Genomic DNA, 25662 nt, shown 5'->3' with positions numbered 1-25662 from the left:
AAGGACAAAACTTCTTGGTCTTCAGCAGGGCCTGAATGCTACCACTTCTGTATCCTGACCATCTTCTGTGTGACTTCTCAGAGGTATTTCCCTCTCCCATGTATAATCTGTATTTCTCTCTATAAACAGTGGAGAGCATCACCTTTTCATACTTGTTTAATAAAGCACACGCAGGCTTTTTACCTCCTACGAAATCAAGTTAAAATTAAGCAATATGCTGACTATACCTTAGCTGGAAGCAACAAAGAAGATACTTTTCCGATGGAATAATCTAACCTAAAGTAACTGCAATTATTAAGACATAGTTTCAAATACTTAAATTACAGCATGAAATGTGATTGCTTACTGAGCATTTTAAAAAAGTAAAAGTCTATAAAAAGCATCCACCTTTTTCAGTGTCTATGTTTTAGTTTTGCTTACATGTCTGCACACATACAAACACGTACATATCAAACGCACTTAAATGTATACAGTGCCTCAAAAAGCCAGTTTTATTTTTCAGGTGTCTAACACGGTAGAAATATGTGACTCTTCAAGTAAAATAAAATACCCATAGGTATAAGAAGATAATTTTCACAATACCCTTGAAAATTTACTCAAATAAGGTTTGAAGAGTTTTGCCATTACTGAATAAAGATGAATGTGCCATTCAGGTGTTCGCTACTATACTCATTATCTGGCTTCTGCCATAATAATAAGATAATTTTTCTTGTTCCTCTCAAAAACCTGAAAGAACTATTTCCAGGTAATAAAGGACCACAGACCAAATTAATGGAAAAAATTCTCTGTTATGTGCATTTGCCAAATAATTTTTCTAACATATACACCATGAGTAATTTGCTGCCTTAAGGTTTCTTCATGCCAACCCTTTTCACAGTATAAAATGTTAGAAAACAGAAAGTATTAAGAATTTTTAAAAGCATATTCAGAACTGCAGCAGGCTAATAAAGTGAAGCATAGCTGCACAATAAATGTGTAATAATAAATCGCCTTAAAGATTAACATCCACTATGAAAGGATAAAATAGCTCATTTTAGCACCAATACTTTAGAAAAAAAGTAAAATTACTCTATTATTGATAGTAGTTAGATTAACTATTGAGTGAATAATTTCACATGGAAAAGGTGAAGAATGTGACATTATTACACACCTTAGATTTTATCACCTTTCAATACTCTTCGTTCAATGAAAGAGGAAGGTTTAAGTATCTATATGAAACCACTTTTTGACAAAAATACCTAAAGGTCTCGAGTGTCCCCTGGAGCAGCCATATGAGTTCCTTAGGACCTTCTAAGTCATGAACTCCTGCCCTGTAAATCAGTCAGTCACGTTGGTTCCTTCTGTAATTAATGCTGAGACACAGTTGCCATGAAGCAATCATATCATAGAAATCAGTCTTGGGAGTCATGTAAGCTGGCTGTCCCCATTTCAGATAGCAAAAGGCAGGCAAGAGGCAAGATGAATCCCATCAAAGGCATCTTTTCTTTTTTAATTTCACATTTTGGCTTCTTTCTAAATAGAAGCTTTTATTTACTCATTAACAGCTTAAAACTAAAAAGCTGTTTGGGAGATAATTTTGAATTATTTTCCAAAATATTTGTTTTGATGAGAAAAAAGGAATTAATTAAATGAAATTAAATGATTGCTATGAAAAGAAGGGTTGCTAAGTCCACCACAGAGAGCTCATATCAATGTATACTTGTATATGCCCATCTATTTGTGGAAAACCTGTTTTTCAAATGTCATTTTTCGTAGAAGGGGACATATTATTTTATGCTAATTTCCTAATATTACTTCAAAACAGTGACAAACGAAAAAAACAATATTTTAAAATATCTGTTTGTTTCTAAGTCCTGGAGCTCCTTGTTTTGCTAGCAGCTCAGAATACTAGATGTATTTGTAGCAGAAGATAGAAATCTTTCATAGAGAAGAAAACTTTTAGAAGTAGGGACCTTTCTTCATCCTTAAAGGCTTTACTGAAAAATGTATGGATAGAGAAAACCATATTCTCTCAGGCAGTACACTAGTTTATGGTGACAAACATTGAACTTCTGCATATGTGAAAGCAAACAGAAAAAATCTTGCTTTCAGTTTACAGACAGGAAGTAAGAAAGATGGTATCAGTCTCAGAGTAATGAATTTTTGCATAGAAACATTTTGCAGCTGAAACATAGCTATGAATAGAAATTTAATCAAAGAGTGAAATGATTTTAAACTCCTGGCATTAAAGTAGAACGTCTAAAGCACACCGATGGAAGCAGAAATTTTGTTAAACCAGCCTTAGATGTTACTTTACAAAGGTATGAATGCTGGGGTTCTGGACATGGAATGATTGCCTTTCCTCCTAATGAAGCATATTTAAACATAGCAAAGTAGAAGAGGAGAAAAAGGTGCCGAAGGACCATGAGATCTTGGGGAATTATAATGAAAAGAAAGCTTTATAAAAACTTCATCCCCTCTTTGCCTACCATTCCTGAGCAGACAAAGGGCTAGTGTGCAATCGCTGTCTTCCAAATAGTAAACAACCACTTTGCTCCAAGTTTTTTTGGACAAACAGAATTCCTTGCAATAGTGGTGATGTCTAAAGGAAAACAGTAACTACTTTTTTATTAAAAATTTGCCATGGGTAAATTAGAAAAGCAGGAAATGTTTCAGTTCTTTTACTAAATTATAAACAAAACCCAATAACCAAAGGTATTTACATGAAGCTGGTTAAGCCCTTAATTCCACTGATTAAAGCAGTGAACACTTGTAGACCTGCATTCAAGATCTTTTCCTTATGGTAGGAAAAACAATTAATTTCTGAATAACAAGATATTATTGCCTCTTATGCAGTATTAAATACCCTTCAGAAAGCAGAAATTCAACTTCAGAAAATGTTGAGAGTGGTCAGATTCTTCTAGGATCACACCATAATTCCCTAGATTACATGTTAATAGTAAACTTCACAGAGAAAGCATTAAAAGACATTAATTTTCAGTAGCAGAGAAAAATAATGCATTTCACATTGCAATGCTCAAGGCAAGCGCAAGTGTATCTTAAGTTTTGTATCAAATGAGGTAACTAAAATGCCATCAGCAACATTTTCCTATAAACATATTTTTACAACATTTCTAGTTTCAAGACAAAGATTTCTATTAGGCTGAAGTATGAAAAGTTTTCTCAGCTGAAGAAGAAATGTTTATTATAAACATGAAAGTGTAATTTAGATATGAATGGACTCAAGAACCAAAATTTCATTATCATAGTCCAATATTTTTAATCCATCCTAAATCATTGACTTATCACATTCTATAAATACAATTGTTTGGTAAGTATGCAAAAAAAATTAAACAAGCAAATAATAAATCAAACAAGTATTAAACCCAACACAGCAATTTATAAAGCTCTTCATTGAACTACACTTTATATAGTCCTACATGTGAATGGCTTTTTTTCAACTTCCTCAATAAAGTATACGTTGCTAATACTCTTTCCATTTAAACAGATATTTATGTTTAAAACTGATTCTTTTGTCATGGCCAGTAAGCAACTACCTTCTCAAAATATGGTTTCAGCATCAGTCTGAAAGCAATGTAATTCAGCAATTAAGGATTCTGCTGAGTGGTTTGCTCTCCTAAAACTAAATCATAAACTGACCACTTAAAAGAAACTTAAGGCCATTTCTTCTCCCTTTCAAAAAACATTCAAATAGAATTAGGCACTCAAAACCAGAATGCATGGGAATGAAAAGAGTTTATAACAAATGAAAGTATTAATTGTGCCTTTTCCCCATGTATTTTGCTAATAATTTGAAATTGTTCATTTAGATGTGGAAGTGGGTATGTGAGGAAAACATGAAAATAACCAGTATACTAACCTCAGGGTGTGCTAACAGTCTCTTAATGTGCAAAGGACAGTAGGGTCAATAATAAAGTGAAAGGATGCTTTAAAATTAATTAAAATTTGAATTTAATTTAATTGGGAGTGTTCTCTGTTCTCACTCTAGCCTTACTCCCAAGAAATGCAAGCTTAATACCAAACACTTAAGAAATTGTTTTCCTACATGCATTGCAAAAATAGCTAAAAAAAAGAAAAAGCCAGTCTTTTAAGTCTTAAAGTGTCCTAATTTTTTCACAAAATTTTGTCTTTTTTGAACAGACAAATAAAAAGCTTTTACACCTGAGAAAATTAACTTTTTAACCTACCTCGACTGCATATCTTGGTGTGTTTTGGACTGGCTGATTTCAGCTGGAGGTGAAGGGACTTGCTGTTGTAGCTCCACCAAAGACTGGTAGTACTGTTGCTGATGATGTTGCTGCTGTTTGTACCGAGACAAACTGAAAAAGAGCCCTAAAATGGCTTTCAAATTTCCATTCCTTATTTCTATTTAAAAAAAAAAGAAAAAGAAGTGAAAACACTGTGGTTTTAGACTTCAGTTTTGTAACAGTTTTATACTAAAACATCTCTGTACATACCTATAGCTATACATGTTTATGTCTTATATCTCTTCATTTATCTCTAATATCAGGGACATGTTAGGTATCACTGATACTTTATTGTTTGTTATAGTCTTTGCTTATTTATGTGTCATTGTTGCAATAAATACTTATCTCCATAATGTCCTCATGACGAGTCATATATGCATGGTCAAAAAGAAAAGTACAACAAACCTTAAATAACATGCATAACCTGAAATGAACATTCCTGCCTCAATACAGTACAAATATTCTCAGTAAACAGAGGGGCATTCAGAAAAATCTGAATTCTTTCTGGCCTTAGGTACACATCCGTTCTATCTCATGGCTTTAAATTACTCTTCTTGCTTTTTGGGCAAATTCTGTGCACACTGGGAGTAAACAGTGACTTGTAGAAAAATCAGAAAGGTGAGAAGGTAACAGTCTTGTGGATGAGCACATATCCATTCACAAGAATTTGCAAGGAACGTGAGAGAAGGAGAACAATGGAAAATACCTATTGAAAAAGGTGACCGTAAGGCTCATGATTACATCTTTGAACCTTCCAACTACATGATTTTCTAGCTTTCTATTTTACAGTGCTATTACTGATTAATGAAGACTTCAAAACTACAGCTTTCACACGAGGCTAAAATAGCAACCCTTATAAAATTCTGGTGAGCCACAGTAGCATCCTCATGTCTCTCATTCCTTTCTTAGTCTTTCCCCAGCCTGAGATGAAAATTTTAAAAGGATAATGTTATTCTTTGCTCATAAAGGATCTCTGTGTCAAAAAAGAAGCCTCAGGAGGCTTTAATGAAATTATCTGCAGCACTTAGATCTGTTCATAACCCCATTATTAATTTTCTTTGGCACTGAACTTCTTGTGAAAGGTTTTCATTAGGCCTATAGCCTTGTAACCTAACATGCAACGCTGCAATCTTTCTGCCTTCCCTGCAAATCTAAATACTGAGCCGTATGTGCTACATAGCCTTTCTAAGGTAATTTTTAAAGCAGAATTTATAAACAATGATTATCATATGCATGTTCTTTAAACCATACTAATTTTCTGTCACTAGGATTGGGTGAAATGTTAGTACATATGCTAACAGGCCAACAAACACTGGAGCTGTTATGCTCTCAACCCGTTCTTCAAAAGCAAACACAATCCTGGACACTGGAATATACTTTACAAAATGGAAATTTGTTCTGAGTATCAATACTTTCTCATCTTCCCTATGAAGATGCTGCAGGATCTTTGATTCCCCATGAGACCGCCAGAGATACGCAGAACTTTCTCAGAATTAGAGAGCTTTTTAGGCAACAATGACTTTTGCAGTCACGTTGGTTTCAATTAAAATCATTATCAAGGAACATAGAAAACTTATATTTAAAATTATCTTAAAAAAACCCCAACAAAAACACATAACTATACATCTTTAAGCTGCTCTGATTCCAAAAGATTTTCTATATGTGATACTGGTTTATTTATTCTTATGATTTTACATCACTTAATGCTCAGAAAAAAAGAACCCTTTCTTTCTTTGTTAAATCCCACTCATCATTTTTTATCTTAAAATTTTGCTCTTATTGTGTTAAACTATATTTGTTGCCATTTCTAAAGAAGAATGTTATCAGTTTTGAACTTATTTTTCTTTCCTTACTTTTAAATGAGTTAAAGTTGGAAGATTTCCCTTAAACAGAAAAAATCCAGAAACTTCTAGTATGTACTAAACACTTGCAGGGAAGAGGAGGGGAGTATTTTTCTTTGTAGCAACTGGCTTATTATTTATCATTTGGGTTCTCCAGCAGAGATTCTGCAGTCAAGATTTGAAAATTACTTTTGTTCTAGACCTCCTTGCTCAAGTGTCAAAATGATGTGGGAACCTGGATGTGAAATCTTCAATCCTTGTTAAGCTCATGGTTTACTGTTCCAGAAACTTTCTGGTCCTTAATAAATGATCCAGTGGTAACAAGACATATTTACCAAAGGCTGTTACAAGAAACAGACTTATGGTTTCTTAACTTAATTGATTTTAAACATAAATGTGCTGACAAAACACTATGAAGGTAACTTGACAATTTCATGATTAAAAAGAAGTCTGTTTTTCTCAATTTCTTCTCCTCAAGAGAAATTGTAATATTCAGGATTGTACATGCTAAAAATGGTATATTTAAGGGAATCTCACTTCTGTGATACTTTGAACTAATATCATTACAAAGATATTAGTGGATTTACCCCAGATTCATGAACAACTGCCAAACAGCAAAACTAGTTTTAATCTTACTTCAGAACTCAAGGTCTGCCTTATTAAAATTCTGTTTTAAAGATTAATGAAAGTTTAAAAAATAGTCCTTGCATTTAACACTCTGTAGTATTATTGGTTTTAGTAGTATTTGAACCTAATGCTACACAGTTAAAGCTTATATCCTATCAAAACTGATTTTCCAAAGCAAAATGAAAGTATGAATAAAGGAGTGTAGTACAGAATGCGTTCAGATTTTGATTGAACAAAGTACAGAAAAAAAGTGTCATGTGCCCTGTCATCGTATTAAACAATTAAGAGTATTCTCATTAAATAAATTCATGCTATTAACACATTTGATGATTGTTATTTCATATGCAAGTAAAAATAGGCTGCACTAAAAAATTCAAGTTCTAAACAGCTGTGAGATGAACGGCAACATGTAAATGTTCAGTGTTCTCATGCATCAACATATCTACAGTATATACAGAGGTTCTTTTAAAAGAGTTAAGGAGCTTTCCATAAGTAAACAACCAAAGTGAGTAGATAGTGCATATCGTGGCCGTGTTACACTTCTGCTAAGGTACTAGAAAGGTGGAAATTGTGAAAGACAACAATTCTGAGTTAATTTTAAAATAAAACTGTGGTTAACATTCAAAATTTTTTCTCTGGGTATCTTCTAAAATTCAACTGAAATTACCATCTCTGAAAAAAAATGTATTTTTCCTTCTAGATTTTAGTTGTACTACAAGGAAAATAAAAATATAGGGTTGCATCTTGTTAATACCTATTGCCTTCAGCTGCCATGGAAGTCAAGGGATTTTGAAGGTGCACAGCACCTTGCAGAACTGCTTAATTTGTTGTAGGACAAATGTTTGTGTACATTTTATTAATCTACAAGATAAAGTATCCACCTGACTTACATTAATAAGGCAAATATTACATACTAATTAAGACGATTCATATTTTAGTGATTTTGATTTAATATATTTATTAACTTAGTTGTAACCATATTAGGCAATCAGTTGAGGTGACTAATACAGCAAAAAGGGCTATAATATAAGCAGCAAGACCATTCACTCTTTCACTTAATACATGACATCAAAAGAATACAATAATTTTCAGACTCATCCTGACAGCATTGCTACTAATAATAAATTTGCTTAAACAAATAGTTTTCCCTGGGTTTACTTAACTGAGCAAGATTCTCATATTCATTTTTGTTGTTTTGAATCCCTTATATAACCAAGTTTAAAAGTACTCTTGGGAAACCCTGTACCTATGTAATATTGTGGAGATGACATGAAAAGATTAATACTATTGAAAAAATATTATTTTAAAACATTGTCTCAAGCTTCACAAACATACTGAATTTCTTGGTTCAATTTCAAGGGAAAATTAAAAGGAAACTCTCACTCGCTATCACTAATCTATATTTGCATGCTGTTCAAGACAGTTCGAGATTGGTATTTAGGTGCAAATAATTTGTATTAAGAAAATTAGTTTTCAGAAAAAAATCCTATTATTTTTTCTGATGATTTGTTTCTCTTACCTTCTGCAGAAAGACCTTGGACATTTACGCCTCTGGCTGCCAGAAAGCTAAGGCAGACATCAACATTCTCAATCTGCAATATGAAGAGAAATAACAAGCAGCATAAGACTATTTGACAAAATGTAGAAATGCAAGGGGAAAAAAAAAAAAAAGAAACAGCCCAGGAATGAATACTTTACATTCATCGCATACTACAGCTCTTTACCAAAGTTTAACAAGAATGATTACTGCTAATTGGGGAATTGATATAAAGCTTTCATTGTCCGCTTTGGTGCTTAAAAACAATTCATAAATGCCCAATCCAGAATGGCATGCTGGCAAATCAGCAACCCACCTACTTAACATAAAACTGGATTTTATATGCTACAAACAAGCAGCAGTGAAAGCATCCATAGAGGATTAGACACTGAGTATATGTCTGGAGACGTGGGTGACTGAGATAACTAAAAAATGTAAGCAAAAACCTCCAAGAAATGTGTTAGCAAAGGTATTTCCTTGGGATGATGTAGAATTCTGTGAAAATGATGTCACAGCAGTGGTTTATTCTCTATTTTTTTCCTTCAAATCTTATGCTAAATAATTTTAATTTATTTAATGTTTATGCTTCTCTGAAGAGTGCTTGCTTAGGGAAGGACACGGTGCTGACTTCTGTTGGTGGTTTAGAAGAAATCTACAGTTACCACAGAGAGCTTTGTATAAGAGAAGAACATGTAGCCTAAATGTAGATCAATAAAAGGATAAAACTTCTGCCTCTAAAATGAGTAATCACAGAACTGATTTGCCTCCTTTCATATGTCTATTTCTAATAGATTAGGGAGCCAGAATGTTCCAAAAGGTTCTCTTGAGTCACCATCCCCAGCTAGTTCCCCTAGCCCTCCCAGGATCTATGAAGCAAATACTCAGCTATAAATGTAAAATCTTTTAACTAACAACTTTGTCTATAAATATGCTGCTATGAAAACAGAAAAATTATGTATAGAGAGGTGTCCTACGTCAAATGCTTTCAACAGACTTGATTTTCAAATATATTTTTTATATATTTTTTAGGTTGATGGATTTTTTCAAGGCAATTAGGACCACAAAAATAAAACAAAATCTTTAACAATATATTTTAAATACCTACTTTCATTGTAGAACATTAATAAAAAGAAAGGAATATTCAACACCAAAAACATAAGCCTGCAGTAGATCAAGTCCAGGCAGTTAATTTTATTTGAATGCTTACACATTTTACAACACCTCACATCAACAGTTTTCAACCATCAAAACATGAGGGGTAAATTCATTCCTTGAATAACAGCTACTTGATATTTGGCAGTATCTTTTCTCGCCTAGGAGGAGGGCCTTTTATTATTGTCATCTTTCTATGACTGAGGTTCTGCCATTATTCTCAGAAAATGGTATTGGCTGAAAGGAATATAAATATTCTTTTTACTACTGACCCTAGAAGTATATATTACGAGCTCACACAGACTTTCTTGATCCACAGGTAGTATTTATAAATGTATAAATACCTGCAAATTTTTTAGATATGTGCTTTTTAAGGACAATAAACTCCAAAGCATTAGTAAAGACATCTTTAAAAAGGTCTTTTCAAACACTCGTTTTCAAGGACATGCTACCATTTATAGGGAACGATAAATAATCTCTCTCCTAAATCAATTAAAAAAATAAAAAAAACCAAACCAGAAACAATTCTGCAGCTAACACTAACTAAAGTTACTCCAAAATTGGGTTTTACCATAAAGCTTTCATAAATCAGTTTGGCAGGTGTCACCAGTTGGCACGGCTGTGAATGCAGAATAACCATCCTAAAATCCATGGGGTTACTCCAAATCTGGCCCAGCACAGTAACTGCAGAAACTCAGGCCGTAACTCTGTCATTTTCTTAAATGTTTATGTAGCTTTACACCGTGAAAAAATCCAAATAAACCAGGCCATTTTGTAAGGTGTAGAGATGTGACACAGCTAAATCAGTTGAAAGCTGGCTGCTGCTAAAATAGGAAGATCTGCTTCTTCCTCACCTCCTCTTCCTCCCAGGCGCGGGGCCCTGCCGCTGCCGCCTCTGCTGGGCTTCAGCGCTTCTCTGAGCGCACTGGGAGCTGGCTCCGCACGGAAAACTCGCCCAGCAAAACAGGCAAACGTATTTTAGTCACTCCAGTTTCCCGTGCAGCCAGATGAGCGCAGGAGTCAGCAGAGAGGAGGGCGCGCCCCAGCCTGAGTAAGGCATGGTTTTGGAGAGGAAAGGGGAGGTGGGAAGGAGGGACAGGCAGATGATGCCACTCCTGATGGCAACAGCAAGGCACTGGGCAGGCTCAGCCCTGACCGCCAACTACACCCCTGCATCAGTCGTGAAAATAACGCACATGGTGAGAATATTTCTACTCGACCTTAAACCAATGTCAACTACATAAGAAAACAATTTGAATGGAAATTTTCCTGTCCTGAAGAATTTAAAAGAAATGAAAATTTGTTTGGATATTAGCCATATAACTGAGCGTCTCTTTGAACTTTCAAATCAACCGTAATGCAGAATCGACTACTTCAAAGATGGGAAATTTTGCTCTACAACTAAGTACTGGAAGCCAAAGGAAAAAAAAAGGAAAAAAAAAAAAGAAAAATCAGACTGACGTCAGTAGCGTCCACCTCCAAATAACTGAAACAGTATTTCCCAGCAGACCTCGTAGTGTAACCAAGACATTTTTCATAATGGGCACGTGCCCTCTGCAGTAGTTCAGGAGACCATAGCTATAAACAAAACCTAATTTATTAGGGAACATTTGAACCCTAATGTGCTGTGAAAACATCTCAGTATCTATCTGCAATACTGAAGATTTAGTAAATAGTAAGCCTAATACATAGACCTTAACATACATTTAAGGTGAAAAATATCCTATAGAAATGGCACCTGGTTACTTTACGTGTCTACTTCTACAGCATGTGTCTTTGAAGTCACATCTCTTAAACTCTCAGACAAGACTAGTCATTACCATTAACACCAATGACTCAATATACTGCAGAACTACAAAGCAAATTCTGTTTTGCTTCGCACTTCACCAAGAGAACTGTAATAGAAGCCCTAGGACCAAAGTCATCCCTCTTGGTGTGGTGTATGAAGCAATAGCAGTGGCCAACTTTCAGACAATAGACTGTGGTTGCACTGTTAGCCTTATAATAAAGTCTTGTTTTGACTTGTGAATTGAGCAAGTTTGGTGTGGCAACTCACAGCCACATAATACACTGAAAATGTCAGAAAATAACTCTTACAGTCAGTTTTCTGATAATAACTGCAGTTACTATACAACTCTCAGGAACTGTTAGGGGATTCAATGAGACATGCATTAATACATTCTTGGGTTATTTTCACTTTCTTTCCTCTCCAGTCCAGAAAACATTAGCCTTAAAGTTGTCCCATTTTGAAGCTTTCAGTGTGTCTCTAAACATTGCTTTAATTACCTACTTCTTGCTTTGGCAAACCACAGTTATTCTTTGAACTCAAACCCTAGCAGCCCCAAACACTTTTTATTCAAACTTACTAACAGATGAGAGTAATTTTGCAATTACAAAAGTTCTAAGAGATTTCAAGCAGCTTCCACTCCTCAATACTGTTTCAATCAAGAGTGGTATGAATCCCTGAAGTCCATGTTTATTTAAGTAGTTAGTGGTGGGGTTATTATATGCTGGGGTAAACTCTTCCTAGAGCTGACACTGCATATGTAGAACTCTACCTGCTTATATATCAAGAGCTGAAGATTTTGCAGTGTAACACTTAACATAGACGCCAGACAAATTTTGTATCTTACATATGCCCACAATTTTGTAATGAATTTTGCCAGTTTATAACAGAGCTGATGTTCATCATTATCACAAACAGTAGCATCAGAATTACAAAGCGTTGTAGCAGAAGATATAGTTCATTACAGTAGAGAATTCAGGATATACAGATTGACTCCAAATCTTACATATAGAGAAAAGTGACTCAAATTTGCAAATTTACTTGTACAGGTAGATGTTGCCAAGATCAGACTGTTGCTGAACAGTGCTCCATCACTGTCAATCCCCCAATTTTTTTGTTCCAAGGCATTTATTTTATATTAAATTTTAAAAAGAGTGGAAGAAATGAGGTATGTTGAATAGCAGATCTGCCACATTAAAAAACTTAAAACCTATAAATGGGATAAAGAATTAATGATATAATAAACCTTCATTGCCATGTAGATATTTGTCCACTGAGCTATTCAATTAACCATGTTGAAAGTCAATCAATACTACACAAGATTGCTTTTAAGAGATAACAAAAAACTATCTCTGATAATATAATCACTTCCTTATCAAAACTCAAGAATAATATGTCCAGTTCTGAAATGCAGCTCCAGCATCATGAGTGCAGATAAACTCAATTAATAGGATGAGAATTTAGGAATTAAGATTTGTGGGCATCATCAGGTAGATAACACCATTTGATGCTTTTTAAATTAAGCCTACTGAGTTATGCTTACAATATATTAAGCTTCTTTCATAAATCAAATCCTTTTAATATTGTTCATACACACAGCATTATGAAAAAAGCACCTGAAATACTTACACCATAAATATTAGTGAGCCCCAAGATATTTCTACACTCACATTTTAAGGGGTTATAGCCCAAACGATGTACATCACAACTCTGATACTATTAATACATTATATGGCATACAAAGAAGATACATTGCAAATCTGCTGTAACATATTACATTGTGTAGTTGTGGGTAATCTGCTTTTGACTGGAAGCTATTTGAAATTTTACTGACAGAAATAAATCACTAAACCAGACTGTGGGACTTGCATGTAGATAAACAGTAGTACTTAATACCCAGCAGTTAGCAGACTTGCAGGAAGAGCTCATTTGTGGGATTGTACTCACCAGTGACTCAACATATAGAATATGTCTATTTATTATAATTATTTTTGCTATTACCAAGATTAGCTTTCATCTCTTTTGTCTGGCAGACAACACTTTCTTCACTTCCAAACATAAATTTAATTGTGGGATGCTCAGAAGACAAGTAATGATGACTAATACAACATTATGTTTTTCTGTATTTATAAAAATATCTTGGTTTGACTAACTCTCTCTTGTTAAGTTTATGACACTACAGTTTACAAGAACATATAGACACATACACAAGTTACTTGTTATTTGTCTACTTCAAACTGGATTCCTCCTGCTGAAGAATGGGACACCTTTATAAATACGACACCTTATTATTACAGAGTGTTTCTATACATATATGCTCCTAAAATACTCTTGATTATTTTGGCAGCAAAAGTAAAACAGTAATTTCTGTTAGCACTTCATTCAGCGTTATCTTCCATAGCTCTGTGTGAGTTTTGACATTCTGATTCATGACCCAAAGCCCCAGATAAAATTTGGCAAAGGGTTTGCTCTGTAGAAGTTTTCTAATGTTGCTGATGGCTGATTAGGGACACTCATGGAAACAGTCTGCCACAGAAACCCAGAGAGTCACATATATACTCATCTTCCAGAGCACAGCAACTCTATAAAACTCTTTAGTATTTGTTGCTTTTTTTTTCAGTACCAATATTAACCTGTACTCCTTTGAGATTAGTATTACAGCATGAGATATTCTGTGTCACAGTAACTGTATTTCAAACACACTTTACCAGCAAGATTTCTTCCTAAATTTCCCCAGAGTATTAACCTGAGTTGAGAGACCTGTATTTGACTCTTTCTTTCCCATGGATATTCATCACTAACAAAATTTGTGGAAGTCAATGGATTTAAATGAATGTAAAATTAGAAAATATTTTTTTTATTACGCAGGTCATTCTCATTCAAGTTCTGTAGCACTAGTAGAATCAAAATAAAATAAAAATACAATTCAGGCCTTACAGGTAGCATCCTGGCCTCTAAATATTCACAATACACATGCTGCATAAAATGAATAAAATGAAAAATGGAAGAGCAGATACTCTTTGTCTGTCTGACTGACTTTCACATGAACCGAGCATGGAAGGAGACACACTCGCTTTTGAGTTGTGGCTACTTTCTTAGTAGTAGGTGAAGTGCCAGTGACCTGGTCTTAATTGCAGGTTCTAAAAAGAGCAGAGATTCAGGCAAGCAACCAAGACACCTTCATGTATGGTTAAAAGCATTTTTGGTGCACATGTTGGAGCTGGTGAGAGAATGAAACTGTCCATGGTAGACTTAGTTACATAGAATGCTCTGGAAGAAACTGGAAAATATTTCAAGGTGGGCATGGCCTAAACTCTGACCTTCCCTGGCCTAATAGAGAACAGTATGAGAACTGCTCATGTACACTCTCACAGATACCTGTTTAAACCTCACACACGCACACACACACATACTACCTAAAATGTCAAATGTATAGTCTTGCACAACCTGCTACACCTAAAGCTGTTCTCAGAGATTGAGAAGGACAAGTTTATGTCACTTTCTGTTCTCAATTGACTCATGTATTGCACACATTGTGACTTGTAGACAACTCACTTGTGGTGTGGGAAACACCCAGATTTTTGGTTTGCCTTGTAACTTTGTTCAACTTTGTTATGGGTTTTCTTCCCAGCTGGTTTCACTAGTTTGTATTCCTGTTTTGCCCCTCCCTAAAGCAAAGGGATAGAAAGCTACAAGATAGAGATATAAAGAGAATACACTTGCAGTTCTATACTGACATATGTTTTTATCCTCAGTTTTATCACTAAGATTATTTAACAAAGCCAGAATTCATAAACCAGGCAGCTGGATATTCAGGTTTTTTCACTATGTACAAAATAGGCACAGGTCCAATACTTCCTTCACCAAAAAATAAAAATCAAACAACTCAAGAACTTTCTCCATTTCAAACAAGTGATAACTGAATACACTGCCTGCTATTCTACTTACTATCCTGCTTGCGTTGTACATATCTATAAGTACTATGATCTTGTCAGGCTGAGTATTGGGCCCAAAGGTCCATTTCTGATAGCCAGCTTACACCAAGGAGGTTCAACTGAAGTCAAAAGCATCTTTCCAGATTAAAATTGGTATACCAAAATGGAATACCCAGTCCAAAGTCTTTATTACCCTGCCTACCCATTCTTCAAATGCAACATATTCAACACTGTTTGGGAGTCTAGATGATTCTTAAATGATCACTGAAACAATATTCAATAAAGAGAATCCCCTGTTGTTCTTCACTTGAAAATAGACGTTCGGCACATCCGAAGTTCTTCTCATCCCTTGCAAAAAAATTTGCAAAGGATAATACAATTAAAATATAAAAAATCCCTAATGCCTTTATAATTGTACATATTCTGTGGGACAACATGTATCCAATCCATAAAAAGTAAGAAATTATGATTTATTTGTTATAACATATGGTAAGATTTATTTTCATTATTTGTAAAAGTACCGATCAGTAACCTCAATCATAAGAAACACCTTCTATGTCAGGCACTCCATTCGATTTGGCATTGCTGTTGATTTACCTGTTTTCTGTGAAAAGCTGTCACAAAATTTTACTTACAAAATTGTTGTAGTATTTTCACTACACTGTATTGCTGTATGTTATCCATAATAGTTAATTCCTAGGTATTCCAAAAGGGAGGATCCTGCTGCAGAAAACATTTATTCTCAAAAGTATCTCTACTATAGCCAGAACAAAAGATTAAGGTTAAAGACTTTCAAAGGGAACAATGTGAAATAAATTCCTATGGGTTCGCTCATTTTACAAGTATTATAGTTGAACTATAACAAGCAGACTGGTTTCTTTTTACAGGATTGTAAAAAGTTTATCCCATTTGCACAGGATAAACTAGTTTAACACATCTGAAAGCAAGGCATCTGCTTTCTTGTCTCTTGCCTATTTAAAATTGGGTATGCTTATTAACATATATATGTGCTCATACTAAATTAATACTAAAAGATTTTTATTATTGAGCAAGACTGTCTGAAAGTCTCATATTTCCATCAAGATTCCTTGTGAAGAAACTGTACATAGTATTATTACGTAATAAAAAATATTGTTTACTACTGCTACTACTACTTAATAAGGACACTTTGAAGAGCAGAGAATACACCCAAATTCTTTCAAATCCTGAAGTAAATGCAATGGGAACAATTGTGGCCCAGAGTAATGCAAAACTTATAGTGACCCAACTGAGGAACCTCTTTAGTTTCCAGTTTGCAGTCTCTCTGCAAGATGCTGGTAAGGCAGGCTGCATGTTGCACTGTTCCCTTGACCGAAGACTACTGAGACTGGGTGAAATTTGCCATGAATTCTCAGTTCACCTTGTAGAAATGGGGGAAATTTGAAGAAAGGGGAAATCGAGAGATAAACAAGCTCTCCAGTAAAACTTGCAAAAGTACAAAGAAGAGCAGAGACTTAAAAATCACATTATTTATGTCCTGATAATTTGTTTCCCACGAGCTCCTAACATGACAGCTTATTCCAATAATTTTTTGTAACTATACTGGAAGGCAATGTCAAGTTTCTGTGGGTGGTGTAAATTTGAAAACCCACCCAGATAAAACAGGTGTTAGCAGTCCTGCTGGGAGATATTAAGTGCGTTCTGCTGACTTGCTGTTGCACGTGGCCTGTTACCTCACCCAGATGCAAGGCACATTCCATTTTTCTATGGAAATTATAATGCATTTCAGGGTGTTAAGCAGAATACACTATCACGTACACACATTTGCCTTGGCTTTTTTCTAACAAACTCCTCATTACTTGCAATAGAATAATTTAAGGAGCATTTAATGAAAACAACTATCAGTGAACTATGTAACATCAGTCCAAAAAACTGTTCCAAACTCAGCATTGGCTTTGCAATAAGAGACCATATATGCAAATTAAAAACTGATTTACTGGAGGCATTTGGGGAGAATTTTACCTTAGAGGATAATAACTACTGGTATGTAGAAGGCCTCCCAGGCAAAAATTTTTAGGAAATGATGCTGGAGTTATTTAATTATTAGTTATTTTTTGAGAAAAGGATGATGGTGTTATTTAAAACTGAAATACCTTCCACTTCCTTTTCCAACAGATATTAAGGAACATGCACATCAAATTCTTCCAACATGCACTCCAAACACGAAATATGACCAGTAAACCCAGAAATGTGAAAACAAATTAACTTCTCAAATACTTGGAGAATTCAACAGACATATGTACTGACCTGCTGATAAAAGAATGTATGAGGTCACTGCTGAGGTCAGAGTATGAGCTGGGGTGTGTATTGTTTTTAAGAAAATGCTACAGTGGGAAATGGGTCCCTTTCGGCACGTATTATTGTCAGTCCTGTCAGGAACATGAAAGCAACAATTGGTGTTGCAGGTTTTTCACCTAGCCCCTGACTTGGTGCCTGGAAAGCTTGGGGTGAATGGGAGATAATCTCTGTAATGTCAAATACAATTTGTTTGGTGTTTTTTCTGTTTGTACACATCAAGAAGTTAATGAACAATTCAGTTATTCTAAATAAAAGCATTAATCCGAATCATCATTTTTAGATGGCCAAGCAGGTCATTATGAATATTTGCTGGTCATTTTCATATAAAAACAAAAAAAACCTCTATCCACAAACATCCCCAAAACACATAAGAGAAGAATGCAAAATTTTACTCTGTTCATCTATATAATGGTGTGATCTTGCTTCTCTTGTCATCCTTTCTTACCCAGTCTTCTTTCTATGTCTTGTCTGCATTTGCTCTACCTATTTCTATACAGTAGTCTCTACAGCAGACATTGTAAAGCACAAAATACAACGATGGTAATTTCTGAAGTGCTTTTGTGCTGCTATAATAGAAATTGTGAGAAGAAAGTGCTGGATTTTTAATTGGAATATAGTGCTGGATTTGGTCCTGATAGACTCCTGGATTTGGATTCAGAAAACCCTGACAGTATCTCAATATCTTGCATGAATTTCTTAGAAAGCTAAAATATGACTCCACAGCAGCATGGATCAAAAGAAAAGACTAGGCAAAAGTTCTCTTCCAGAGTCTCGAAGCAACTCCCTACTTCAGTGCTCTCATCTCTGCAGGCCTGTGGCCACCGCCACTGTGAAAGAGCCCTACACATGCACTAAGAACACAAAATTGAAGATAAATGCTACCCTGGGAGGACGTTTTTTAAGGCAATGATAAAAGGAACTCTGTTTAAACACAGTGGTTTTTAAAGCAATACATCACTTTAGTGAGCCTGTCTACAATCTTTTTTTTAGTTATGCAACACTTCTGAGTCAGCAAGGTACCAGCGTCTAAATATTTATGGAACTTGGCAACTTCCGAAAATTGGAAGGAAATGTGAAAATGCATGCTTCTTTAAAACAGAGGAGTTTCTCTCCATTAGGTCAAAAGAGAGTCTACAACAGAGTGTTCATTTACTAGATTTAATTAAACCTTTGAGAACATTCCAGTTCTCTCTTTCACCACTATTTAGTACATAGCAACTTCATTTAGCTCATCAAAAAAAGCAGCTTTTAGAAGTAAGGGCAATTACAACCAGTGATGGGATGAATCCTTTAAAAGATAAGTAAACAGGTAAACCATGGGGCATTTCACTGCATCTCTTGAACTTTGCAGATGGAATTCACCCAGATGCACTTTATGCTTTCTGAACCCTCCTTCTTGACTACACCAGAAGTCATAATGCTACAGCTTGTGTGGGAGAGACACTGACAATTTGCTCTTACCCTTCTGGCTTTTTGATTTTATAAACATTCAGATTTTTTTTAATTAGGTATATTTTGCATATTACCCTGAAAAATATTTATAGAACATTGAGCTCATCAGAAGAAAAGTGGTAAAAATACTTGTTATTAGCAACCTCTAAAAGTACAGCCCAGAGATTTCTGTAGGTCTAAAGTTATGTGGCTGGTCCTCCAGCTGGAACTTAAAAGTCCTTGGGAAACTATATGCAGGAGAGAACATAACTAAGTCGCTGATTTTCCTTTATGTTTAGTCTTCGTTTTACTGACTCGAATTGATCTAAGCCCTAAAGAAGAAGACTCAAAAGAAACAAAATTGATGATGAATTGATGTCACAGCTCATTAAAACTATTCAAATTAAACCAGACATCTTTAAAAGCCATAGGGATAACACGAAAGACTCAGATTCAGCCTTTCACTTTTGCTAGCGTACCTGAGCATCGTATTTTATACCATGTTTAGCATAATATACAAAGAAATATTAGGTCATGCTGCATATGTTTTTATACCTTGCTTATAACCAGCCTTCACAGTTACCTATCTCTTTGCTCTATGGTCATAACCAGGGGAAGCTTTTTCCATATTTTCACCAGGTCTTGTGTCTAGATTCTCAGTCAAGGAAAATAAAAGCACCTGGAACCACAGAGGGCAATGGGATATATGCTCTTAAGTTCAATAGGGCCAGGATTTTTTCTTGAATTCTTAGCCAAATGTTACAATAGAAACATCAGAAGTGTTCGACCCTATAAAATGAGGCCTGAACAAGCACTTATTGCTTGTTGTCACTTCACTTCCAGTTGCAGCCAATGAAGTGTGAAGTGTAGGAGGAAGCAATGTTTTAAATAGTTACCCAGTGTTTTCAAGTTCCAAAACACAGCCAGTATTCCTTGAAAAATAAGCATTTACTGGGTTTTGGAGGGGGCACATATCTTCAAATATGTTAATTTATACGATGTAACAATATAAATCTTTCAAAACTGTTTATGCTAAGAAATCCAAATAGAAGCCTTATATATACAAGAACTGTGAAGACACTCTTGCACATTTGTTTACTGTGGACTGTTGCTGCTGATCTGCCTATGAACTAAGTGAGAGCTTTTACAAAAAAACCTCATTTAAAGTTATTATTGGGAAGAATTACTGGGAAAATCTGTGAGTGACAGGCAAAACAGCCCACTAGACAGGGATGCTCTTTAGCTAGTTATGTGTGCAGTTAGAATACACAAAACTGTAGCTATCTAACTTCATGAACTATTATTTATTTCACACACAAATAGGTCTCAGCTCTCAAGTGTGGAAACCCTGGGACAAAGAAAATTCTTGTGGTATTTTTCTCCTAGAGGGAAATGTCATTGGTACGCTCCCATTGTAATTCCAAAGAAATTCTGAAGAATCAAGAGGTATGAATAATTCAAACAAGGTTCCAATTAGCTGACAATACAAGCCTAAATGAAGCATATTCTAATTATTATAGAATTAAAGACTGCCAAAAGCTACAAGCTAAAATAAAAACATATTTCTATTTCTGAAAGACTGTTCAGATTCTACTTTTTGGACTTTACAGGTTTGGTGCTGGTCAGGATGCCACCTGAAAGAATTGCTAAGAACTGCATATGTAAACAAATGCTTTAAGTTGATATAAATAATTCAAAAAGCCCAAATTATTTGTGATCAGTTTGTGAGATTGAATACAATCAAGTCCTAACAAAAAAAAATGTATCTTGTACTGACTCTGAAACTGAACCCTGCCCAGACTAATTCATATCCAGACACTGGGCCAACTTAAAATAAGGTCAACTTAAAATAAGTATAGCTCTGATTTATGTCATATGATCCTCTGTTGATCATATGGTCAGCAGACTCCTCAGACTAGGAGTGTTTTAAATAATCCCTGCACATCAGAAAGCTGCCAAATAGATTACTGTATTTATACTATTTATTTCTGCTGAAACAAAAATGGTCGTACTGTATTCTAACGATTTGTGTATTAAGTTTCAGGTCACAATGGATTTAAACAGACAAGTTACATTAAAAAAAAAACATAAGAAGATTGTGTTAATATTTTAATTAACCTGATCAAGAGCCTTTATATGAGAAGGGATTAGTTAATGCTGTTGAAATAAGCAGCCTTTGTGATAACTTGCCTGTTCTACTGCTAGCTTAAACCCATTTACCTTTGTGTACCTTAATAGTATTGCCTATAATAGGGTCACCAGCTGTAATAGAATTTATATTTAGAGTTAACATCAGTATCTGAATCCAGTTCAGTATCGCCAAAATCTTCACTAACACAGAGTCTGAGCTGCCCAATGGTACCTCATGCCATTCCAGATTGATCACATCCGTGGGCTCCTGACAGCAGAAGCACGTTGGCAGAGCAGTAATTGCAATCAATGAAAAAATATGACGATTCTACAACTGGTCCCATGGCTGTGTGCATGATGATAGCAGACAGAAGATTTTTTTCTGAGAAATCCAGCGTGCTTCATTTTGACATTTCATGGAATACGTGGTGACCACAACAGTAGTACATAAAGAAATCCTGAAGGAGCAGGCAAAGAAGTACCTTCTAATCCCCCTAATACAATAACTGTAGATATTGGGGAAAGAGGAGGAGAATGGACCAAAAAAAATTGCCAGGGTCACTTGTTCTTCCTACGTCACCTCTCACATTGCCATTCTCAGAGAGGGAATATTGACCCGATGGACCACTGCTCTGATGCAGCAGTGCGTGCTCATTCACGTGTGCCAGCAACAGGGCACTGGGGAGAGGATGTAGGTGGAAGGGATTTGCAGCAGGGTTCAAAGAGGAGTTTATTCTTTGGGTATGATTACTGCCAAATAAAAGAGCAAGGTTAGATGGGTTAGTGTGCATAAAAGTCAAGGAACTCCAAAATGTTGAATCTGTAAAAGACACTGTAAAATCAAGCAGATTTGGCATTCTTTCCATGAAGCAGGCTAGCATTAGCTGCAGCAGATGTAAGCAGCTCCTGTTCCAGCAAAGATCAAGGGCAGAGTGAGAAAATACATCTGGACTGATCATAGTAATTTCAGTATGCACCTACTTTCTGTTCTTTCCCTTCATTTTCTAACTTTTCAATTGTATTATATTCTGGAAGTAATGCAATATTGCTGAAAAAGCTTTATTTGGCATCAAATTTTTAGTATTTTACTTTCCAGCAGCAGGAGAGCAGGGGGAGGTTGTCAGTTCTTTTTTAGTGAGTTTAACAATTACAAATGCAGAAGGACAGGGTGGTTTTTGTTACCATGTTGGTTTGTAATTAACACACTACATCCTTGGGATATTCTGTGCTACTTTATTATCCTCCTGTCTTGCAGCCTCTTTGCTACAGGGCCAAGCTTTGAAATACTGGCTATGTATAGCCGCTAAAAGATGATTCAGTGAAAAGCACTGTCACCTGGGCATAAAGTACCACACAATACCTCCAAAAGCTTGACAATTTGTTGGACAGTTTTTATTTTAATTTTAAGCACATGTGAGTGCTTAAAATTCTAGAGGTGTGTCTCCTTCCCTCCCTTCTGCAGCCGAATTCACAATGCAAACCCTGTTCCGCCATAACATTGCTAGTTACAATCCCCTTCCTTTTCCATTAATTACAGTGGAAGCCACAACTTATTGCTTTCTGGCACCCTCTGCTGCTTTATGCATTACACCACAGACAGCATTTTATGGACAGTTGTGCAGTTCCTGTATCTCTATTAAAACATCTTCCCAGTAGTTGGATTTCCCAGCCCAACCAAATAAAAGATGCTGATATTCATACTTGTTGTGTGCCTTCATTTATTGTTTGCAGGTCTTGATGCTTAAATCCCAAAATTATGTTCAGTACCTCTTGTCTAAACTTCATCTGGACTCACCCAAAGGAGCAGAGACAGTAGCTCTAGCAAGTCTGTAGAAGAGTAGCCATCTCAGACTCTCACAGATGTCCAGAAAATACAATGGTGCATCAAAGCTCCCACAATTTCGAAGCTCCCACAAACCTTCATTCACAAATGAGAGGCAAGGAGAGTAGCTTAAATGACTTTCAAAGTCAATAAAACCACTGGGGGTTCATCAGAACTACACAAGGTACTTCACATGGATGCATGTCCATGTATGTATGCACTACAGACCGAAACACATGCCCACATTGTTTCTTGAGAGTCTTGCATGTTACTGAAGCTGCAGAATTCACCGCTGTCAAGATAAGCAGTGGCAGATTACCTTAGGAAGAAGGATGCAAGAGAGACCTTAGGAATCTGCTTCAATGGTAAGAAATGCTCTTTTGTGAAAAGTCCACCTCTCTCAGGGAATTCAAGGCTTCGCAGACGTGGAGCAATAACCTTTCCTAACTAACATACAGCACACAAAATTATAAAATAATCTAAGCAGAAGTATTGTAAAGGGAGTGGTTAGAAAATCTTTAAATAGACGTAAGTCCTCAACTGTAACCATAACAGAACTGGCATTTTGCCACAGTTCCAAAATAATCAGACATTTGATAAAAATCTAGAAAGCTGACAAAATCTCAAAATTACTAAAAAGCCTTGTTTGGATATACTGTAAAATAAAACCACTTCAGAGACATTGTTTATTTTCTTGTAAAGCTTAAATATGCCTTTTTTGCTGTTCAGCTAAACATCACGCACTTTCTTCTCTATTTTTAAATCCAGTAAACATTCTAGACATTCCTAGTATTTATAACATACTCTCCCTATAGAAGATGATAAAAATACACCATCAAGAAGCACACATATTTACTGTAATCCTGCTGGTGCTATCCTGGGAAAAATGTATTAATAACTATAACCAACAGGTGCTTTCTAAAATGCATGTCATAGTCAATTTGTGTGTATGTATTTTAACTGCATGTTTGTGTTAAAACTTTTCAGTGCATTTCTATTACTGGAGGTTTCAAGGCCATTTATTCATAATCTCTTTGTCTAAGCATCTGTATCACAAATATATATTTGATCAATTCCAAAACTTCAGGGAATGTTCACATGACATTTTTGAGGGGAAAAAAACCCAGAAAATTGAAGAGGGTAGAAAGCTAACTACAGATGGGGGGAAATGAGGAGACTGTCAACTGCATCGCTTCAAACAATAAATACTTCGGAGTGTGTGTCACCCACTAGTCTTCATGCATAAAGTACTCCAGTACTTCATCTCTGCATATCCTCCCAATAGAGTTTAACAGAAAGAGTTTCTGATCGAATGACATTCCTGACAAACACAGCTGAGGGATGGGGAGAAGAGATGGGTGAGATGGGCATGCCTCAGAGGCATGGAAGTACTGGCATATTCCAGATAGAGATTAAAGGGAGGGGGGTTTCAAGGAATTGCAAGGGAGAAAAAAAAAGGTTTGAAGGGAAATAGTCGATTTTAAGGAACAAAAAGATCTTTTTGTGTTCAGCAATCTTGGTCTACAGAAGCAAAATGTGCATAACCCTAATCCTACCCCTAACCAAGCAAACCCATCCCTAACCTAACTTCTCAGTAGATTTCATGGAGACCGATATCATCAGAGTATAAGTACTTCTTATGACATGATTATTTTATAAAGATCTAGATGAGTTATTCTCATGTGATTCCACGCATTAATAGGACAAGGAATTTGTAAGCCTAAACAAAAAGGTTAATGATTGCATGCGATTTATATTTAATGAATAATGTACTCCTTCCAGCCTAGTAAAATAATACCCAGGATGTGTTCCTGTGGCATTTTCTTTTATGACTTCAGACAGTCAAATGCAAGTGACTCAGGGGAATATGCATCTCACTGCCTGATGCAAGTGAGTAACTCTGAGCTGTTCTGTGAAGAGGGGTTGTCATAAATCCTGCGGTTCTTTTAATGTTCTCAGATCTTCTCTGGATGTAAAGAGAACTGCTTGTTTGACTACAGAATAAAGAGGTCTAACAAAAAGCCAAACCAGAATCAAATCCTATCCAAAAAGTTATGATTTGGTTGCCTTCTCCTCCCCTTCCTTTCCATGCCTGTAACATCCTGAGGCAGGATGGATGAAGTTTCACATCCTTTATGCTCTACAAGATCTAACGCAGCAGTTCTCCCGTCCTTTCTTTAGCTTCCTCTTTTCCTCACAACAAAAACATGTTTGGTCTCCCACAAAAAGGCAACTGTTACTCTGCTTGTCTGTCCGGCTCTCACCCCATCTATATTTTCTCTTCCATTTACAGAGTTTTTAGTAATTTTAGAGTTTGTTCACAAAAGCAGTCAGAATTCCTCCTCTGCCAGTTCCACGCTAAACCAATTTGCCTCTCATCTTACAGAAACTGCCTATGTTAATATCATCAATAAACTCTTTTCAGCAAAACTTGGAACTAGAATTCCAACATCTTCATCCTTGAGTGTCAAACATCTTTAACATAAACATCTTTAACCTTACTCTTACAGAAATTCTGTCTTCTTTTCTTTCTTTATTCCCTCCATTCATACTGTCACAATTATTCCCATAACGTATCCTTAGAAGGAACCTCATTAGTCCCTTTATTTTTTTGTTTTTGGGTGCCACACACCTCTATTTTTGATGGTCTCATTTGCATTTTTACTCTAGTCTTTATGTCATGTTAATTTAATCTGCAAACAAAAAAAAAGTTCAATTTCTGCACTGATGAAGGAGATGTTACTTCCTGTAACTATTCTTCAATTCACATTGTCTATTTGCATATTTACATTGTAGATATACCTACATGCATTGCTG

The 25662-nt window shown here is 35.6% G+C and overlaps 1 protein-coding gene across 14 annotated transcripts in view; it reads right to left on the bottom strand.

The window, feature by feature from the left end:
• Window positions 1-25662, bottom strand: part of NAV3 (neuron navigator 3) — a 562373-nt gene that overhangs the window by 157385 nt on the left and 379326 nt on the right. For all 14 annotated transcript variants that reach the window (XM_072864069.1, XM_072864018.1, XM_072864025.1 and 11 more), the window contains 2 exons: window positions 8235-8307; window positions 4188-4365 (listed from right to left, as the gene is read on the bottom strand). In XM_072864069.1, the coding sequence (XP_072720170.1) occupies window positions 4188-4365; window positions 8235-8307 (251 nt within the window). The remainder of the gene's footprint in view (window positions 1-4187; window positions 4366-8234; window positions 8308-25662) is intronic.

The sequence above is a fragment of the Ciconia boyciana genome, chromosome 1 (assembly GCF_034638445.1).
Source record: "Ciconia boyciana chromosome 1, ASM3463844v1, whole genome shotgun sequence".
Taxonomy (NCBI): Eukaryota; Metazoa; Chordata; class Aves; order Ciconiiformes; family Ciconiidae; genus Ciconia; species Ciconia boyciana.
This window is presented reverse-complemented; position numbering and strand designations above follow the sequence as displayed.